This window comes from Corapipo altera, unplaced genomic scaffold (assembly GCF_003945725.1).
Source record: "Corapipo altera isolate COAL_440 unplaced genomic scaffold, ASM394572v1 64, whole genome shotgun sequence".
Taxonomy (NCBI): Eukaryota; Metazoa; Chordata; class Aves; order Passeriformes; family Pipridae; genus Corapipo; species Corapipo altera.
Window position 1 is genome coordinate 9,610,159 of NW_020884893.1, and position 20,565 is coordinate 9,630,723.

The window sequence follows — 20,565 nt, forward strand, 5'->3', positions numbered from 1 at the left end:
TCTGCCCCCCCCTTCCCCCCTCCCCCTTTTTCTTTTGAGAAAATTTATGGCCTGTAAAACACTTCCTTTTCAGAGAATCTAGTTTGTAGTGTCCAAAGCAAAGCCCTGGGGCTTGGGGAGGGGGGGGCTCCTTTATTCCTCTGGTTTTCCTTCTCCCCTAGCCTGCTCCTTCCTTTCCTCCAGATGGGTGGGATGGGGCTGGACCAAGGGCTGGACCCTGCTAATGAAGATGATACCTGCCTGGACACTGTCCCCCAGGGCTGGGAGATACCCTGTCCCCACAGGGTCCCTATTTTACAGGAGTGCTGGGGGCACAGCACACCACTGACCTGCTCCAGGTGCTGGATAGGGTCCCCCATCCTCAGCTACTGGCACAGGGAGCCATGGGACTCCCAGGGTTGAGACTCCAAGGTCGGGACCCCACTGAGGACCATGACACTGCTCACAGCAGCCCAACCTGGTGCTTGGCATCCCCACTAGCACAATCATGGGCCAAATCCTGGGGTCCTGGGGCTCAGAGGGCAGCTGGACCCCCAGACTTGGAACACTTATGGGGACCATGCCAGCCCATCACTCATCATCCCCACGGGTCAAATTCTGCCATCCCCTGACTGACAGAGAGCCTGGAGCAGCTTCCCTCCCCAGCTGGATGTGGGCACAGGAATGTGGGGTGACTGTGGCCATCTTTGGTCCAGGACAGGGACACACACACTGTAAGTGCCAGCCCAGTCAGGGGATCCCGCTGCCTCCTGTGCAGCTGCAGCCCCTCCCAGCCATCCCCGGGGGCAGGACAGGGAGGTGCTGAGCCCCGCCGTGCCGTTCTGACTCTCCAAGCCGGCAGCCAGACTGTGCGTGTCCGGAGGACTGTATCGGTTTCTTTACTATGTGCGTGCTCAAATCGCTGCCCCAGCGGCAGGCAGCTCTGCATTTGGGGGTTTGCCGGGGTCCGAGCCCCCCATCCCTGCCCTGAGCGGGGGCGGGGGGTGGCCGCGGTGTGTCGGGGCTGCGGGGGCTGCACAGACCCTTCAGGACGGGAGCGCTGGGTGTCAGCAGCGAGCCAGTCCCGGAGCCGGCGCGATGCTGCCGGAGCAGCTCCTCGGATCTCTTCGGGGCAAATAAATGGATTAACCCCCCGGAACCCTTCCTGCCTCCGTTTTCCTTATTCCCACGAGTTGCTGCCGGAGGGGGACCGGGATGCTGGCCGTGGCCACGGTGGTCCCCCCCCATGCCAGGCATGGCTCCCCATGGAGGGGCACCTTGTCCTGGCCCCCAGCACTCTGCTCCAGCCCCTCAGCACAGTGGGAGTCTGGGGAAAGATTTTATTTTAAGTTTTTATTTAAAGCACCATCAGCAACCCTCGGTGCCCGAGCCAGCACTGGAGCAAGAGGCAAAAGCGACGCTGGGACTGTCATTCCACAGGGATTGGGAAGCACCAAGGGGCTTTTCTGCTGGTGGACAGAATTCCCCTCTCCTGTGATACTCGGGTATCCCCCTGGAAGCCGGTCCCCAACGCTGGGATTGCCCCCTCCTGGGGGACACATTCTAGATCTATCCCAGCACGTGGGCTGGCAGACGTGGTGATCCCCAGTTCTGGTGGGAGCCCATCAGCACCCGGTGGACCCCCAGACTGCGAGGTAGGCACCCCAAACCCCACACACAGTCTGGTTGTGTCCTGCCAAGCTCTGCCTGGGACACAGCCCCCCATCCTGGTCCCCACGGGCTGATCCCACGGCTGGAGCAGCCAAATCCAGGCCTGGCTCCTGCTGGCATTATAAATAGCCGGGACATGGGGGGGGAGCTGTGCTCCCCGGGATAGGGGGGGCGGGGGGTGGCAGGTCCCAGCGGGTGCTGATTGGGGGTTTCACCGGGTGCAGGGCCAGAGGGTGGGAGGGCTCGGTGCTGCCACGGCGCTGCCCACCCCGGGAGGTGCAATGAGCTGTGCAGAGAACGGCTGGGGGAGGAACGGTGGCTGCGTGTGCGTGTGTGTGTGTGTTTGTGCGCGAGAGACATTTATAGATCACGTGTGAAACTTGATCTCCCCACAGTGGACTCAGAGGAGAGAAAAAAGATAGAAGTATTGTTTTTAAACAGATTTTTCCCTTTGTTTTTCTTTTTTTTTTTTTTTCCTCCCCTCTCCCCCTGCGAGGGCTGGCGATAAAAGGCCGCGGCGGCCAGCGCCGGCTCAGAGGGAGGAAATGCCGAAATCTCCGCGGCTCGACGCGGCGGCGGCGAGCGCCCACTGACCCACCCCGGCACAGAGCAAACTGCCGGCGCCTTCCCTGCCGTGGCACCCCGGCACCGTGGGGACCTCTGTGCCATGTGGGCGCTCCGCCTTGGCCTCGTGGCCCTGGCCTGTGCCACGACAGCTCTGTGTGCCACCAGAGCCCAGCGCCGGGCGCTGGACGGGGGCGGGCGCCGGCGCTACCACCGAGTGCAGCACGGGCACTGCAGCTACACCTTCGTGCTGCCCGAGGCTGACCCGCTGCCCTGCCCGGCCTCCCCTGGTCCTGCCCCTGGCCCGGCCAACGCTCTGCTGCAGCGGGACTCGCCGGCAGGCACCGCACATGCCGGGCACGGGGCTGCCCAGCGCCTGCAGCACCTCGAGAGGATCCTGGAGAACAGCACCCAGTGGCTGCTGAAGGTAGGAGGTGGGGTGTGGGGTGTGGGGGCACGGGCAGCAGGGTGGTGTGGGCAGGGGTCTGTGTCCAGCACCCACACGTGCAGCATCCCCGTGCCACTTTCTGCTCCAGCTCCCTGCCTGCTGGCGGCACAGCTGGAGACATTTGGGACTACATACACCTGAGTGGCCAGGTCAGCTTTTCCCTGCAGATGTGCAGCTGCTGTCAGGCACTGTCTGTGTGGAGGGGATGGGAGCTGCAGATCACTCACCCAGATCTCATCCCACTGAGGCTGTATTCCCTGTCCATCCCTGCCACAGGGCTCCTTGGGGTCCTGGCTAGGTTAACCATGCCAGACACCTCTTTCTGGGTCAGGATACTAGGAAGGGGTTTGGCTGGTGGCAGAGTGAGGGACCTAAGGGCAGAGGCCACCAAAATCTCTCCAGATTCATCGTTTTCCCTCCTATGGGTTTTGCCAAAGCTCCCAGCACTTGGTGAGACTTTGTGCGGTACCTGTGGCTCCTGGGCAGCCCTGTGACCCATGGGAGAGTGCAGGGTGGGGGCAGTGGGATGCCACACCAGAAGGGCTGTGTACCCACAGGGTTTCCTTCCCCTATCCCCATCCCCAATCCCTGAGGCAGGAAGCAGCATTTCCTTTCTGAAGCCCCCATCAGCCGAGCACAGCTGCCTGCGTCAGACCCAGGAATAGCTCATCCCAGGGGACACCTCTTGGGGGGCCTCTAAGCCCTGCGCCCCACGCCTGAGTGCCTGGGTGCCTGAGCTGATAAGAGGGGAAGTGGCTTGTCCCCAGCTGTCACCGACTCAGCAGAGCCACATCCAATGTCCTGTGGTGTCCCACTGGGGTGCAATGGGTGTCCCACTGATGTGCCTCTGCAGCCTCATTTCCTGGGTGATGCCCCAGCTGAGGTGTGTGCTCAGCCCCTGCAGCACTTGGGGATGGGGATGGGGCCAACACACTGAGTGGGGGTCCTGGGGGTGGCCTGTGCCAGCCACACTGTTCTGGTAGCCACCCTGGGTGTGGGGGACAGGGTGGGCAGCAGAGACGTGCAGGGTTGTTCCTTGTCCCATCCTAGAGGACAAATTCCTCAAAAGCTGGGAAAATGCTGAACCATGGCTCTGCTGGAAACCAGCCCAGGGGGTTGCAGATGGATCAGCAGGGCCAGCAACAACCCAGTGGCACTGAATCTCCACCACTGTGGGACCTGCTGGGTCTGCTGGGCACACACAGCCCTGGGATCCCTGTGCCCTGGGGTATCTGCCTTGCTGTCCCTGTGCCGTGGTGTCTTTGTGCCCTGTGTGCCCAGCCCTGTTCTGAGCTTCTCCCACGATGAGGGCGGCCTGTGGACATGGTTGAACAAGACAGAGAGCCAGGAGTCCCACCACAGCTGCTGCCCCAGTGTGGGGCTGCACATCTGGGCAGCTGTGGCAGCAGTGCCCCCTCACCCCAGCCCCAGTGGGGCACTGGATCCCATCCTGTTCTATCCATCCATGCCATCATGAACATCCCACCCCATCCCATCCCAAGCATCCATCCCATCCCACCCCGTCCCACCCCATCTTGCAGCACAGCTCTCTCCTTTTAGAGGCAGCTTACAGCTATGGTTTTTTCTGTTGTTCCCTGGCTTCCCGAATTTCAGTGGAGCTGCCCAATGAGGCTTGTTTTGGTCGAACTCCAGCCCTGAACAAACAAACCAGGGCTCAAAGGAGGCATCGGGTTCAGGGACAGATCGTAAACAACATTGCATCCCCGTCTGCTCTTCCCTGGCATGGGGAGCCCTGCAGGGTGATGAGGAATTCGGAGATCCCCTGAGACCCAACAGGGCTTCCCAGCAGCCCCAGCACCAGCCTCCTCCAGGAATCCCATCCATGGCACTGGGGGGCTGCTCCAACCTCCCCCTGTGCAGGCCCCCGTGGCTGTAGGACACAGGGACGTGACGAGGACCCAGCACACAGGGACATGTTGGCTGCTCCTGTTTCAGGAGGAATTAATTTTAGTTCAAACACAAACATTTGATGGTGCCACTGGGCCTGGGTGGGCTCAGGGTGGGATGGGGTCCCCAGTGGGGCAGTGGCAGTTTGGCAGCCCTGGGGCAACAGGAGCCAGTGGTGCTCACACTGGGATGGGTGCAGGGGTGTGGGCAGCAGGTGGGGTCTATCCCTCCACTTCTGGCTCAAGGATCCCTTCCAGCCGGTGCTTTTGGGATGCTTAGAAATGCCAGGGCAGGGACAGGTGAGGGACAGGGACAGGAACTGGTGAGGGATGTGGTTGCAAGAAGACAGCACAGGATCATCCAGCTATGGCCAACAGGATCTTGGCATGGGGGCAGAGGGTGACTGGGGTTCCTCCTGCTCCAAGTCAGCTTTTTGGGGTGATCCACAGCATGACAGTTCGTCCTCCTACTGTTTTGCTTTTATGGTGGAGGAATGAGTCTGGTGGGACCTTCTGAGCCCAGGGGAGCCCCATGAGGTGAGGGGAGGACAATCCCAGATTCCCTGTCCACAGCACAGAGCCTGTCCCACTCGTATCCCCTGTGACACCCATGGCAGGGGACACTGTGTCCCACTCCAGCTGCAAGGGAGCTGGATCCAGAGACGGGGGCCAGGATCCAGGGCTCCCTCTCTGGGGCTCTCAGCCCTCACTGTGCCAGCCTGACCTTTTCCACGGGTATGTTCTGCCCTCAGCTTGCAGATATGTTTATTTTAAAAAAAAAAAAGTCAAAAAGCAAGACTGAGAGGGAGAAAAGGCCTCCCTGAGCCCTGTGAAGCAACAAGATTAACGACGTGGTTAAAGGGAAACTCTCCAGCAATCCCTCAGCTCGGGGAAATGTTTTCCAGACGCAGCTCTCCGACCTTTCCCTGCTTCCTCCCCGAGAGCCCATTTCTGCGAAGGAAAATCCCCAGGGAAGCGGGCGCAGGCAATGCTGGCTGGGACACCCAGCCCTGAAACCCTCCTGCCCTGAGACCCTCCTGCCCCTCCACAACTGCTTGTGGTGGGGTGATGGTTTTGCCACTGCCTGGTGCTGGGGAGAAGGGAATGGGGCCCTGCCACTGGCAGGGGGTTTTTGTCACGCCAAACAAGTGCAGAGCCCTGTGCCCTGGCCAGCTGCCGGCCGTGCTCCCATGCCCAGCATCCCGGCACCGCTGCATTCCCGCCATGGTGCAGAGCATCCCGGCACCGCTGCCTGCTTGCCACACCACCCAGGAAGCAGCATCCCAACCCTGCCGATTCTGGTCCACAACCCCACAAGAGGAAGCGGGATGTGGAGCTCTCCCTGCACCACTGGGGGGCTCGGGCAGGGAAGCAGGATCTGGGCAGTGCAGAGACAGTGGGATCTGTGAGGTGCAGGAAGCTGGGCAGCCCCGTCCCCCCTGCTCTCGGGGGCTGCTTTCCCAGCGTGGGCGGCAGCGCGGCCCCTTCCGCTCCCTGCGGCCCCCGCCGAGGGACTGTGCCCCCATCGAGGCCATCGCCCTGGGGAGGGGCTGAATGGGAACCTCATGGCAGAGTGTCCAGAAATAGCAAAGCCTTTGGGAAAGGCGGCTCCCCCGCGGGCTGGGAAAGCGGAAGCGTCATCTCAGCTGTGTCCGAGCTGTGTCGGCAGCCAGCTCCTTCCCAGCCCTGAGTGCTTCCCCGCGGTGGGGCAGCACCAAACACCGGACAGCCGCTTTCCCCGGCCCATGGTGGCCTCCCACCCTCCACTTCCCCAGCCCTGGGAAACCAGTGGCTGGGGGCTGGCAGTTGATGCCAATGCCAATGCCAGTGCTGATGCCAAAACCAGCCACTTCCTGCCCGGCTGCTTGGCATGGGCCACCCCAGCTGGGCATCAGCCCCAGCTCACCAGCACACCTGGGCACACAAAGGCCTGTGCCAGGTCCCAGCTGGCACTGCAACCCAGGAATCTTGGCAGCCAGGGACTGAGGGGGCTCCCTCGAAGCAGCTCAGCTCACTCTGCCCTCTGATAAGTTTCAAAGGGCCCCCGGGGTGGGTCCTGCCGGGCTGAAACCCACAGGGCTGTGCCTCGGGGCTGTGCCCAGCAGTGCCAGGCTCGGCCAGGGCGCCAAGACAGGACCTGGTGAGGTGCCCAAATGACCCAGTGCATCGCCACTCCCCTCCACAGCTGGAGAGTTACATCCAGGGCAGCATGAAGCCGGAGGTGGCGGAGCTGCGGCAGACACAGAACCAGACGGCCACCGTGCTGGAGATCGGCAGCTCCCTCCTCAACCGCAGCGCCGAGCAGAGCCGCAAGCTCACCGACGTGGAGGCCCAGGTGTGTCCCCACGTCCCCACCACCCTGAAACCGTGGTGGGTGGCACTGTTTGTCTGCTGATAAAAGTGGGGCGATTCCCCGAGGTGACACAGGGTTGAGTGCACCAGTGCCAGAGGTGCCAGGGCTGTGTGCCAGGGACCTGCCAGCCTGGTGACATCGGGGGTGTGGTGGAGCCCTGGCTGCTGATGCCAACACTTCCCTCTGCTCCTGAGGCAGGTGCTGAATCAGACTTGGCGCATCGAGATGCAACTCCAGGAGAATTCCCTGTCCACCACCAAGCTGGAGAAGCAGCTGCTGCTGCAGACCAACGAGATCCACAAGCTGCAGAACAGGAACAAGTAGGGGCTGGGGTGACTCAGGGATCCCCACAGCCTTTGAACCCCACAGGGAGGCTGGTGTCTCCCACCTCACACTGCACTTTGAGGGGACTTGAACCCCTCCAGGTACTGGCTGGGGTCCCTGAGGGGTTGCACAGCCCCAGAATGGCCCCTTGGGCCTTGGGTTCCCCTGACTGGGCCCATCCCAGAGGTGGGGGTGAGATTCAGTGTGTGCAGCAGGGGATGGGGACAACAATGGGTCCCCACAGGCATGCCAGGACACTGCAGCTGGGGCTGGGTCCACTCTGCCATCCCCATCACCGCTGCATCCCCCTCCCAGCATCCTGGAAGTGCGGGTGCTGGAGATGGAGACAAAGCAGCAGGCGGAGCTGGCAGGGGCCCACTTGGAGAAGGAGAAGCTGCAGAGGCTGCTGAGCCGGCAGAGTGGCACCATCGAGGAGCTGGAAAAGACGCTGCTGGCTGCCAGTGCCAACACCAGCCTGCTCCAGCGCCAGCAGCTCCAGCTCCTCCAGTCCGTGCAGAGCCTGGTGCGCCTCGTCTCCCAGGGCAGAGGTGAGCAGGGCGTGGGGCAGGGTGTGGGCAGGGTGCAGGCGGTGGGAGAACACCTTCCCCTCTCAGGAGGGTGCCAGGATACCCCTGTGCTCAGCTCAGCTTGAGTGATTTCACCCCAAGAGTCACAGAATTACAGAATGGTTTGGGTTGGAAAGGACCTTAAAGCTCGTCTTGTTCCAACCCACCCTGCCAACGGCAGGGACACCTTCCACTAGAAAATGGGCTGCTCATTGCATCCAAGAAGCAGCTTGGAGCCCCCAGGGGGAGTGTCCATGTCCTGACTCAGTCCCCAGCCATGGAAAACCCCTAGGGTTAGGCTGGCAGTGGCCCTGGTGGCACAGCTGCCTTGCCCAGCTTTTGGGAGATGGCACAGAAGGAAGAAAAATAGTCTGTGGGCACAAAAGCATCCAAAGGAAGAGGGAAGAGCAGCAAAACTAAGCAGGACTGTGGGGCTGGCAGGGTTTCTGTCATCTCACTGTCCCTTCTGCCACAGCCATGTCACCTGGGCAGGAGCAGCAATTCCAGGACTGTGCCGAGGTGCGCCGGGCAGGCATCCGCACCAGCGGCGTGTACACCCTGCACATCACCAACCTCAGTGAGCCCAAAAAGGTGAGCACAGCCTGGAGAGGGTACCCCTGCAGCACCCCGGGGTGTTGCACACCCCAGTGCCACCCAGTGCACACCAGCCCAGCCCAGAGTGGGTATCCCTGTTGTGTGGCACATCCCAGGGTAGTTGCCCTCACCCCATCTGGCCCCAGGGGCTGTTCGGGGCTGAAGGCAGCACCCACCCAGTAAAGGCAGGGCTGGCACAGCCTTCCAGATGGAGGGAAAAAATTGATTTTAAAGGCAACCTGACCTGTGAACACCATGCCCCAGCCCCTGCCCACAGCCATGGAGGGAGGAGAGACCTCCCAGCCAGGCACTGGGCACAGCACATGCCTGACAGCCCCTCAGCAAGCCCTGGCACCCATGGAGTGCCCACACCAAGCTGCCCAGTCCACTGGGGGATGCACCTGACTGCCCACTCCAAGCCAACCCCAGCTCGTCCCCCCTCTCCCCTCTACAGGCATACTGTGACATGGAGACAGACCAAGGGGGCTGGACTGTCATCCAGCTTCGTGCCAACGGCAGCCTCAGCTTCCAGAGGAGCTGGAGGGAGTACAAGCAGGTCTGTGCCCACCTGGGGAGGGGGGGCACCCTGGGGGCACCCCGGGCACCCTGCACTCACCCACCCTGCTGTTCCCCAGGGCTTCGGGGATGCAGCAGGGGAGTACTGGCTGGGTAATGAGGCCGTGCACCTGCTGACGAGCCGGGTGCCCTACACCCTGCGAGTGGAGCTGCAGGACTGGGAGGGCGGACAGGTGTACGCCCAGTACGGGAAATTCCAGCTGGGAAGTGAGCGGCAGCTTTACAGGTAGGAGAGAGGCACTGTGGAGGTGGCCACCCCACACTCTTTCTTCTCTTCCTGGACTACTGAGACGTAGATTTTTAATGTATAGAATTGCATCAAGGCAGCGGGATTTGCCATCCCAGAGGGAGTTCCTATCCCGTGCAACAGCTTGCACTGAAGGTCGCTGCTTGGGCAAGTGGGGTCACACAGCCATGGTCCCCACACACTCCTGGGGGTGCCAGGCACCCTCAGGCTGCCCATGTCTGGGGAGGGATGCTGTGCTAATGATGCTTGCCATGACTATGTGCTCCTGGCCACAGAGGGTGGCCAGCAGCTGGGGACTTCCCTGCTGGGCTGGAAGTGGGACCAGGCCCTGGAGATCTCCTGCACCATCCATCCCATGCATGCACCAAGCTGACCCCCAGCAAAGAGGACTGGAGGAGACTTGGAGGGGAGTCCTCTCTGCCCCAGCATAGCACAGCCTTCACCCTCGGGGACCCCACCAAGCTGGATCTGCAGGATCTCTGCCTGCATCCCTCCATGCTGTGCTCAGCTCGTGGCATCCACAGCCTCCCTGAGCAGGGCTGGGGGGATCTGTGACCCCCCAGCAGCCGGCAGTGACGGTGACTGTGCTCCTGCTGGGCACAGGCTGTCACTGCAGGACTACAGTGGCACGGCCGGGCAGCAGAGTGGCCTGGCCCTGCAGGGCACCCAGTTCAGCACCCGCGATGCCGACAACGACAACTGCCTGTGCAAGTGCGCCCAGATGCTCTCAGGAGGTGAGTGGAGCGGGGGGACCCCCACGCAGCACCCCTGGGTGCCCGATCACGATGCCACCCTCCCGCCCTGCTCCCTCCCTGCAGGATGGTGGTTCGATGCCTGTGGCCTCTCCAACCTGAACGGCATCTACTACCCAGCCCGGAACAACATCCGCAAGCTCAACGGCATCCGCTGGCACCACTTCCAGGGGCCCAGCTACTCCCTGAAGGGCACTCGCATGATGATCCGACCCACCAGCTTCTAATGTGCCGGCAGTTGGGGTGGAACTGAGACCGGTGCCAGCACAGAGGGAAAAGCCCAGGACAAGGGATGGTTGAGGGATACCGAGACCCCCCACCCTGGCCACTGCAGGGAACCTTTTCCACCAGTAATTTTTTTTCACTCTTGTTTATCCAATTTTCCAGGTGCCTGCAGTGTCACCATGGCCATGCCGGAGGGACTGGGGGCAGGGGTGAGGGGTGCTGGTGCTGTAGGAGCTGGCCTGGGGGCCCTGCCATGAGACAAAGCCAGCCCAGCTGAAGTGGGCTCCAGCACATGGAAACCTCCTGATCCCACCTCAGCTTCTCTCCACAGATTTCTGCTGGGACTCAGGGGTTTGCCCTGGGGACAGGGCAAAGACCCCCCCACCCCCAGTGATGAGAGCCTCTGGGACCACTGTGCACTCAGAAGGGCTCCAAGGTGTGGTGGGGGCTTTGCCTTTTCACTGATTTTGGGCATTGTAAAGCCGTAACTATCCTGCTTTCCTGTAGGATTAGAGGAGCTGGGTAGGACAGAGATCCTCACAAGTACCAGGGCTGGTGGCATCCCTCCATCCCCTCCTGCCTAGGCACAGCCATGCAGGGGGACACAGGCTGTCCCCTTCCAAATGTGGCTCAAGCCACTGTCTTTCTGCATGGCAGGACAGGCACTGCTCCTCACAGGATGGGGCCGGCCACCAGAGAGGACAAGAAGAGCAGGGGGTGCCTGTGGGGACCCTCAGGGGGCCCAGTCCTGGGATGGCTGATGGCCCAGTGCTGGAAGGCACTCACTGGGAGCAGACACTGCACTGGCAGGGGGCTGGCAGAGCCCCAGGATAGCCAGGATGGGTCTGGAGGTCACGGGGGGGGGGGGGGCTGCGGTTTAAGAGGGGGCGGGGGGTGGGAAGTGGTGGGTGCTGGCACTGGCACCGGCTGTGCACGCAGCAGCAGGGGGGCTCCTGCTGCCTCCCCTCATCTCTGTCCCGAGGCACCCGCTAATTAACACTGATTAAAGCACGTGACGTCGTTGGCGCTTCCAGAAGATGCTCATCAGTGGGGAATAATTAAAAAATGGAAAACACAGGGGGCGGTGCTGCCGGTTTTCCTTCTGTCCTGGCTGGCTGCCTGCACCTCCTGCCTGCGCATGGGGCACCCATGGGAGATCTTGGCTTGCGGGAGGTGACAGTGATGGGCATTTCCCCTCCTCCCTGGAAATAACCGACGGGCTCAGCTGCACTCCCCATGAAACCGGAGCCACCGGGAGGCAGCTGCCAGGGAAAGCGATAGGGAGCACAGGGCTGTCCTGCTGTCCCCAGCAGGGACACACGGCAGGGGGCCATTCCAGGGGGGCACATGCTCCTGGACGTGTCTGTGCCGGGGTTTCATGCTGGCAGTCCCGTGGGTGCCAGGTCAGATGGAGACTCCTGCCTCAGGAACACGGCTGCTGTCCGTGCATCTGCATGCACACAGAAATCATGCACACAAACACACGTGCACGTGGACACGCACATACCCTTGGACATGCATGCACAGGATCATGCCTGCACACATGAGCACACAGGGCTTTGGGCAGCCACGTCAGGTCCCGGCCACGCAGGACATGGGGCAGCGGAGCCACACCGAGGACAGGCAGTGCCTGGGGGACATGTGGCTTCTTGGCCCATTCCCCCCCTTCTCCTTAGCCATAGCAGCAAATTTAGACCAAGCCCTGGGACACACCAGGCTGAGGAATCCAGCAGCACAGCCGGTCCCAGCCACCAGTGGGGATCCGGTTCCCTCAGAGATTTCCCCAAGGGCAAAGGCTGTCCCCGAGTGGGTGCCTGGGGTCCCTGTCCCCCTCTGATTTCCTGGGTGTTTTCCCCTGGGAGACACCTGGTGCCCCATGTGCCATCATTAAGGATCCCCTGGGTATGTGTGTCTTCCCCAGAGCACTTCATCAGGCTGACTCACAGCCAGATGCCATCCGGTCACCGTGTTCTCTCACTGTGTCCTGCCACAACATCCTGCCCTCCACATCCCCAACACTCAGACCTGGCAGGAGCTGGATGGATCCTGCTCCCCAGACAGCAGATCTGGGTGGACATGCACAGGAGTTGGGCTGGAGTGGGAAATGCTTCTTCATGGGGGCTTTTTTGGGGACACCAAGTGCTGGGCAGAGGCCCCAGTCAAGGGGGCCCCGGTGCTGCCCCGGCCATGCGAGGCTGCTCTGGGAGAACACACAGGTGTTTTTCATCTTCAAAGCACTCCCTGCACCAACTTTCATCCCAGCCCAACTGGGAGGTCTCCACTATCACCACCCCCATCTCCCAAGTCTCGGGGGAGCCAGGACCCAGCCAAGCTTTGCTGGAGAGAGGCAAGGAGGCAGGGGAGGGCTGCATGGCACAGAGGGGAATCCCACTGACTGGGGCTCTGCCGGGACCTGCCAGACCCACCCGCCGCCCTGCCGTACCCGCCGGGCCCCGCGCTGGCACGCCACAGCACGGCACCCATCGCTCCTGCCAGCACCCACCCGCTCAGCACCCCCAGTCCTGCAGATCCCCAGGCACTCCAAGGGTCCCTGCCCCATCCCAACCTCCACCGCCTCGAGAGACAATGCACAGCCTCCAAAACACAGACATTTAATAAACCTGGCTGCATTACCATTATTATTATTTACAGATCAAACATTGGGAAAAACAGTAGAAAAGAGGAACTCTTGTCTTCATAAATACCAGGCCCAGCATGGTGGGGGCCACATGCCCACTGGCAGCCGGGGGGGGGACACAGGCACCCACAGCCACTCACACACGCACACAACCCTGGGCAGCTCCAAGCAGGGGGTCAGGTTTGCCCCCTGAAGCACCCAGCTTCTCACAGACCTTCAGCAGTAAGATGGGGCCACCAGGATACAACCCCCACCCCAGGCAGCGGGACCCCCTCGGTGGAGGCTGCAGAGGGGCAGCTCCTTCCCCAGGGCTGTGTCCTTGCTCTGTGCAGGGGGGAACCAGCCCCTTGCACCCCGCCCATGGGTGTTGGTGAGGAGCACAGCAGGCAAGAACCGCCAGCAGTGCAGGCAGGGCAGCCACACATGAGGTTCCATGGGTTTTGGGGACCAGCCACACACCCAGGGACACACGTATCCCCTGCCTTCCCACAGGCTGGCAGGGACCTGATTCTTCAGTGCTGCCAGAGGGGTCTGATGATGGATGCCCAGCCACCACATCGGGCCAGTGACGCTGTGGCACAGGAGGGGCTGAGTTCAAGGGTCCCGTCACAGGCAAGAGGTCCCTGCTCCTCCCAGGGCACAGCCTGTGCTCTGTCCCCATCCAACATCGCCCGCTTGCAAGCAACCCATCTCCGGTGCCCACCGTGGCACTGCTACACGTCGGAGACCTGCTGGGGCTCCCTGGCCTGGCGCAGCCCGTAGAGCCACTTGATGACACGGGCGTTGCGCTCGATGACAGAGATGCCGTAGGGCACACGCTCGGCCGGTCGCCCCTCCGGTGTGGCAGCGCTTGGCGGTGAGCGCCCGCCCTCCGAGCTGGCCGTGCTCACGCTGTGGAACTTGAGGGACACAATGTCGGAGCTGGCGCGGGCGAAGCGCTCGGCCCCCATGTCCTGCATCTCCTCGGGGTCGAGGCCGCAGTAGTTGAAGAAGCGCTCCAGGTCGGCGGTGGCCCGCGAGAGCCGGTCGCTCAGGTCCGACTTGGAGCGGTGCAGCAGCGGCTGCCGGCGGGCACTTTCGGGGCGGGTGGGTGAGCTCCGGGACGGGGTCACAGGCAGCCCACCTGGGACAGGGGATGCGGGCACCGGTGTCACTGGGCTCCTCGGAGCTCCACAGGGACGGACGTCCACCCTCCGCACGGCCACGCTGCCGGGGGGCCTGGCAGTGGTGGGGCTCTCCAGCAGCTTGCCAGCCCCCTCCGCCGCCGGCGCCTCCGCCCGCCACCTGCACTCCCTGCCCAGCGGGCTCTCAGCCTTAGGGAAGGGGCTGTCACAGAGGTTGATGAGGTTGTTGAGGATCTCCAGGTCAAGGGAGGTCTTCGGGCTGGCAGCCTCGGCGCGGCGCGGCCCCGCGGGTGCCCTGCGGCTGGGGGTGAGTGCAGCCCGGCGCACCCCCGGCGTGAAGAGGGGCTGCTTGAGCAGCAGTGGCTTCACTGGCTCCTGCTTGGTGCTGGCGACCCGCTGACTCTTCACATACTTGGCCTTGTCGGCCTCCAGCCTCTCCACTGCGCTGGGCTTCCCGGCCCCCGGCTCGGTGTGCCGGCGGAAATACGCGGGGCCCTTGCGGAGGATGCGGACGGGCATGACCGAGGTGAAAGGCGCTGTCACCGTCACCCCCTTCATGGTGTCGCCGGCTTGCAGCGCCTCGACGGGCATCCTCCGTGCCGGCACCGGGACAGGGGGTGGGCGGCCGCCACGGGCAGCGAGGGGCTCACGTGCCGTCGGCTGCGAAGAGGGACCGGAGTGAGCGCGGCGGAGATGCTGCCCCTGCCCGCGCCCCGGCCCCGCGGCAGACAAAGGCTGCCCGGGCTGTGCGGTGCTGCACTGGCTGCGCCGCCGGCCCCGGGTTGCCTATTTGAAGGCGGACACCACGCCTCCACCACCGCCGAGCCTCCCCGACACGTCCCCCGGCCAATCCGCGCCGCACGCCTGCTTCAAACCGCACCGGGGCCAATGGGGCCGGCCCCGGCGAGGGGCACCCTGGGGAGCGAGTGGGGCGGGGAGAGCCCAGCACCCCTCAGCGATGCTCTGCCCGCATCGCATATGCCCGGGGATGCACCGTCTGCATCAAGAGGCGCACTGAATGTGCCCAGGGGGTGCATCACCCACATCAAGGGGTGCATTTCCTGCACCCAGGAATCAATCACCCACTCCCAGAGGAGCACTGATTTCTCCCGGGGGTGCATCGCTCGCTCCTAGGGGAGCACTGATTGCTTCCAGGGGTACAATCACCCACATCTTTACATCGCCCATGCCGAGGGGTGCATCACTCCCAGGAGTGCCTCCCCCATGCCCGGGGTTCCATCACACACCACCCTGCCAGGCTGGGGGAATCGGTGCTCCACTCCCTCTGCTGTCGTCCCTCAGCTCTAGGCCCTCTTGCAAGCTCCGTGGCTTCCCTTGCAAGCTCACACTCACTGCTCCCATCCTGGAGCTCCTTGGAAAGTACGGGTGGGGGTTTCCACCAGTGCTTCCCCAGCCACAGTGTGCTGGGAGCAGCATGGGGCCCTGTGCACCCCGTGTCCTTGGGCCCCTGCCAACCCCAACAAGCGCAGCCGCTGCCACAAGGCAGAGGCAGAGGCACTGTGCCCGCCCACAGCAGGAAGGAGGGGCACACCGAAACCAGCCCTGTACCCCTCTACAGCCCCCTGCCCAGGGAACGGTCCCAGTACCCAGGGAAGCTCAGGCAGTGGCAGGGCACACAGGGGGAGACATGGCTCAGACCTCCTCCCCCAAGCCCCTTCCCGAGCTGCTCTGAGATCTCCCCTGGGGGTCCTGATCTGGGGCACTGCTGAGCCCTGAGGAGGTGAGAGCAAGCCCCAGCACTCACCGGGAGCAGTGGTGGGTATGATGGGCACCAGTGTGCTGTGGCCCCACTCGCTCTCACGGCAGCCCCGAGCAGGCAACCGTCACGTCGCCCGCTCACCTCCCTGCACAAACTTCCTGGGTGCAGCCCAGATCCTGTCCCAGCTCTGGCCGCAGGCGGCAGGAGTCAGCCCCGGCACCCAGAGCCCCACAGCTGAGCCATGTCTGCACCCCCTGCCAGGCCAGGGGTTACATTGTGCCAGCCCCAACCCTCCCAGAATCTGCACCCCAGCAGGGTCCCTGCACAGCACACGGTACATCCACCTGACAAGCTGTGACAGGCGAGAAGCCTGGGGGAGGATGGCTGTCTCTGTCCCCATACTCGTGCCCTGCCTGGGGGAACACGCTGCCTCCTGACCTGGAAAGTGTCTGCACGGGGGCGATCAGGCATGGTGACAGCTGGGGACGGTCCCAGCACCAGCACAAATCTTCCTGTGTCCTCCCTGGAGCAGCTTTCTGAAACCCTCTGCAGCACCCCTCGGGTCCAGCACTGCCCAGACCCCGTGCCGATGGCCAGCCCTGCCGCCCTCGTGCCAGTGCCCAGCACAGGGAAGGTTTCTTGGCTGTAAATGTGCCCCCCAAGCAAGGTGAAGGAGGAAAATGTCCCCATGTTGAGCACTGGAGCCCAGCTCAGTGCCAGACAGCTCTGGGGCCAAGCCAAGGGTGGCTGTTGGGGCACAGGGACGAGGACACAGGGTCCCCCAACACAGTCACCTGTGGCCAGTGTGGGGTCCCCTCCCCAGCACGGACAACCAGGTTAGGCACAACCTGCTGTTCCACATTCCTGTGGTGCTGAGCCGCTGTGCTGGCACGGCCGGGCTGCACTGAGCCAAGGTGAGCCGAGTGGAGCCGCCCTCCAACAGACCCAAAAACACAGTAACATTATCCCATGCCCCAAGCTCAGCCAGAGTGTGGGGATCTGAGCGCTGGGCAACAACCAGCATGGCCCAGCTCCTTGCCTTTCTGGGCCAGGCAGCCCAGCCAGGCTCACTTGGCACACCGGCTCACCTCCGGCCTGGAGGAGCTGCTCCAGAGGTGTGCGGTTGTGACCTCCCCCCCACCAGCTCACCCAGCCCCACTCTGCTGGCACAGGACTGGTACGGGACCAGCATGGGACCAGCACCACCTCCACCACCCACCTGGATCGGCCCTACAGCGTGGGAGCCTCCTCAGCACGGATCAACTGCTGCACTGCTTCCCCCTGCGCTCTTTCCGAGGGTGTCCCGACGGTGTCCCAATGTCCCCGCACCTCCTGCTCCCCAGCCACGTCCTCCCTGTGTCCCTGTGGGAGGGTGACCGGCGGGCACTGGAGCAGCTCCGTGTGCGGCGGCTGCTGCTGAGTCAGTGCCGGGTGAGGACGCCCTCCAAGGCAGCTCAGTGCTCACATGGGATCGAAACCACGGGGCATTCCTCCATGCCAGGCTGCGTCACGCAGCGTGACAGTGCCTGGTGACGTTCCAAGTGCCGGTTCAGCCCGCGGTGCCGGCTGGGCAGCCTGGATGCACATGTGGCCTGAGGTGCTCACACGGGCAAAGCCAAAACCCTTCTGAACGTTCCTGCCCACTGAGGGCAGAGGATCCTGATGCTGTGTCAGGGCTTGAGGCAGACAGGGAAATTCCCAGCCCTCCCATGGTCACCCGAGTCCCCACGTGTCACTGGCATGGCCAGCTGGCACGGCCTGCTCTGATGTGGAAAACTCGCTTTATTTCCCCGTGCACCTGACAGCAAAAATTCCAAAGTGTAGGAAAATAATCTGGTGAGCAAGAAGAGAGGTGGCACACTCGAGCAGGGTCACCAAGCCCACAGCCACCTGAACCCACTGGCCTGACCCCAGCCCCAGGGTGGCTCCTGCCCCATGGTACTGGCATCTCCAGTCAGCTCTGCATAGAGGGAATGAGCATTTGGTCCACGCCATGGAGCCCAGTTACAGCCCTGCATTGTTCAAACTGCTCTTGGAGCAACACAAGGAGCTGGTGGAGGGAGAAGAGCCAAGCGAAGCACACAGTAAACAGCTGTCTGGGAGCCAGAGGGCTGCCCTGAGCTCAGATCCGCACAACGGGCTCGGCTGGAAAATCCCTGCCCGGTCGGTGGGCGAGGGCAGAGCCCTCAGGCTGCATCCCCCCATGGCTGTGAGGCTGCACGGGTGCAGGCAGGAGGCTGTTGGAGCTGCCCGGGCACGTCTGGCCCGTTGGAGCAGGGCGTTGGAGCCAGGCAGCGCCCCGTGCCTCGCCCTCCCCAGGAGCATCCCGGGACATGCTCCGGGAGGGCAACCTTCTGCAGGAATGCTTCCCCAGCACCTGGTACAGCACCTCCACTGCTGCTCCAGGGACACAGTGTTTGGAAACAGAGGGACTGGCACTGCCTTTGCTCTCACCTCCCACAGACATTCCTTCGTGCCACTCTCAGGACCTCCTGGAGGGTAAGTGCAGCTGCAAATGAGCAAAAACACACTCAGAGGCCAATTCCCCCCTGGAAGTGCTGGGTGGAGGCAGCTGCAGGTGCCTGGTAGCACCCACTGGGGATCAGTGCAGTGTGGACAGCCCCATGCAGAGGCACGCCCAGAGCTGGGAGCCCCCAGTCCCTTCATTTTGGTAGGTGCTAATTCCTGGTGTTTTATTTCAGCCCCTTGCCATGTCCTAACCCAGGGCAAACCACCTTCTGCTCCTGCCTGAGTTTCCCCAGCAAGAACTCTGCAGTTCTAGAAGGGACATGGGGATGTGATGGGGAGGCTCCTGCTGTGCCCAGCATCGTCCCGCTCCCCGTGGGCAGAGGGAAGGATGCTGCATGTCCCCACTCGGTCTCTGCTCAGGGAGCCAGGAGCCGGGGAGGTGACAGATGGGGACATGCCGGGCACGAGGCCTTTGTCTGGCCGGTGGCGGCGGCACGGACCCGCAGATGGCGGCTGCCGTGGGGCCGTGGCCACAGCCCGTGGACAGGCGAGCGCTGGGCCCTGGGGATCCGGCCCTTTTGTTGGGGTCTCACCTCCGGCAGCGGCCCCTTCCCGGCCACCCCCCACCAGCCTTTCAACTTTCAACTTGACCTGCTCCTTTCACATGGAAATGAGATGCAAATGACGCTGAGGCTGCCGGGGTCCAGCGGCTGTAACCCGCCAGCAGGTCCCCAAGTCTGGGGGGTCACACCCACTCAAATGTGGTCTCTGGGGCGAAGGGGTCCCCTTTGTCCCCCAGGAATGGAGCAGCAGCCCCCCCTTGCCCAGGCAGACAGTCTCCACCGCTCCCAGTTGGAAGCGGATGAGTCCAGCCGGGGCTGAGCTTCAGGACTGACCCTTGCTCTCCCGGACTGCCGATCCTCCCATGCCCTCCCACCATCCAGACAGTCCCATGGCACGGGCAGCCTGCCCAGCCTGGGGAGCCCCTCTGCACCCCCTGCCCTGCACTGGCTGCAGTTGGGATGGGGTCCCCAGTCCCGGTTGGTGAGGAGGGGGCTTTCCAGAGGGTTGGTCATCACAGCCCAGCAAAGTCCCGCAGGCAGAGACCACTCGGCTACCAAATGTTGCCATCTGCCTCCGGGGCCTTCACTCGCATCTGTTGGGGGTGTGGAGGGGTGAGGGGCCGGGGGGCCGGGGCTCAGCTGCGGGGCGGGCAGGGGGCGGAGGAGGCACGGGCAGGGGGCGGAGGAGGCACAGGCAGGGCAGGCAGCACGTGTCGGGTGGATTTGGGTGAGGAGCATGAAGGGGCAGCATGGGGGTCCCGCACCCAGCACCCCCTCGAGCTCCACTGCCCCTGCCCTGCAGCCGTTTGCCCTTGGGAAGGGTCTCACCACCGTCTGCGCTGCTCCTTTGTGCTGCCAAATTAAACACAGGACAACTGTTGTCCCCTCTCCATTCCCTCCCTGTCCACATCCCCACCCACGGACACACAGCGACCTCAGCTGCCCCAGGGCCAGTTCGAGCTCCCCACACCCAGTTTCCCCCAGCGCTTTGGACCTGTTCCCTGCCTTCCAGGTCCCCTGGGCTTTTGTACTGCTTTTTAGTGGGACAGAGGTAATTTTGTCCGTGGGAGCCAGTGTGGGACTGTTTGCAAATTGTGTTGAAAGCTGATAACCCGGGGGTGTTGGATTATGGCTGAACGGTGCTCACACAGTACGAGAGACTTTTCTGCTCCTCACACTGCCCCACCAGTGAATGAGAGGGCTGGGGGTGCACAGAAATAGGGAGGGGACGTGGATGGGACAGCTGCCCCCCTGACCAAGGGATACCCTGGACTGTAGGACATCCTTGCTTTCCCCACTAGACTGACTTTATCTCCACTTTTGTCCCTTTTACCTTTTTCCATTCTGTCCACCATCCCACCGAGGGATGTGAGTGAGCAACTGTGCGGGAGGGGGGGCTGAACTGCCTGCTGGGGTTAAACCACAGCAGCACCTCAAACTGTGACCATCCCCCACCATGGGCACCCACCGTCCCCGCAGTGCCAGGGGACACCCTTGTCCCCACTGCACTGAACAGCCCTGGCTGCTAACGGTACTCCCACAGGAGCAGTAGCCCCCCGGAGGGACAGGGACAGGCAGACAGGCAGGGCAGGCAGGGAAGCAGGTCAGGGAGGGCAGACAGGGAGGGCAACAGGGAAGCAGGCAGGCAGGCGGGAGAAGGCAGCTCCAGTTTTCGCAGGGCTGCAGCCCGCTCTCCCAGCGACACCCGGTGGGTGCTGGGGGAAGAGCTGCCATGAGGCATCCTGGGGCGGTGGGTGCTGGGATGGGACGGGGGGTGGGGGTGCTGCTTTAGGTCTAGACAGACCTAGAGTCTGTCTCCTCACCCGGCTGGTACAAGTGGTTCAT

At 63.0% G+C, this 20,565-nt stretch overlaps 2 protein-coding genes across 2 annotated transcripts; one reads left to right on the forward strand and one right to left on the reverse strand.

Moving 5' to 3' along the window:
* The first annotated feature begins 1,924 nt into the window (after positions 1-1,924).
* ANGPT4 (angiopoietin 4) lies at positions 1,925-11,059 on the forward strand. The gene is made up of 9 exons (XM_027646241.1): positions 1,925-2,641; positions 6,755-6,904; positions 7,121-7,242; positions 7,562-7,794; positions 8,288-8,403; positions 8,861-8,962; positions 9,042-9,208; positions 9,833-9,963; positions 10,048-11,059. The coding sequence occupies exons 1-9, from the start codon at positions 2,318-2,320 to the stop codon at positions 10,206-10,208; spliced, it is 1,506 nt and encodes a 501-aa protein (XP_027502042.1). The 5' UTR covers positions 1,925-2,317; the 3' UTR covers positions 10,209-11,059.
* A 1,745-nt stretch (positions 11,060-12,804) lies between these two features.
* On the reverse strand, positions 12,805-15,811 carry FAM110A (family with sequence similarity 110 member A). The gene is made up of 2 exons (XM_027646254.1): positions 15,734-15,811; positions 12,805-14,628 (listed from the first exon to the last, which is right to left on the reverse strand). The coding sequence occupies exon 2, from the start codon at positions 14,557-14,559 to the stop codon at positions 13,558-13,560; it is 1,002 nt and encodes a 333-aa protein (XP_027502055.1). The 5' UTR covers positions 14,560-14,628; positions 15,734-15,811; the 3' UTR covers positions 12,805-13,557.
* Between the last annotated feature and the right edge of the window lie 4,754 nt (positions 15,812-20,565).

Coding starts and splice junctions, on each gene's coding strand:
- ANGPT4 (XM_027646241.1), top strand. CDS start 2,318: ATGTGGGCGCTCCGCCTTGGCCTCGTGGCCCTGGCCTGTGCCACGACA. Junction 2,642..6,754: donor GCACCCAGTGGCTGCTGAAG/GTAGGAGGTGGG, acceptor TCCCCTCCACAG/CTGGAGAGTTACATCCAGGG. Junction 9,964..10,047: donor CGCCCAGATGCTCTCAGGAG/GTGAGTGGAGCG, acceptor CCCTCCCTGCAG/GATGGTGGTTCGATGCCTGT.
- FAM110A (XM_027646254.1), bottom strand. CDS start 14,559: ATGCCCGTCGAGGCGCTGCAAGCCGGCGACACCATGAAGGGGGTGACG.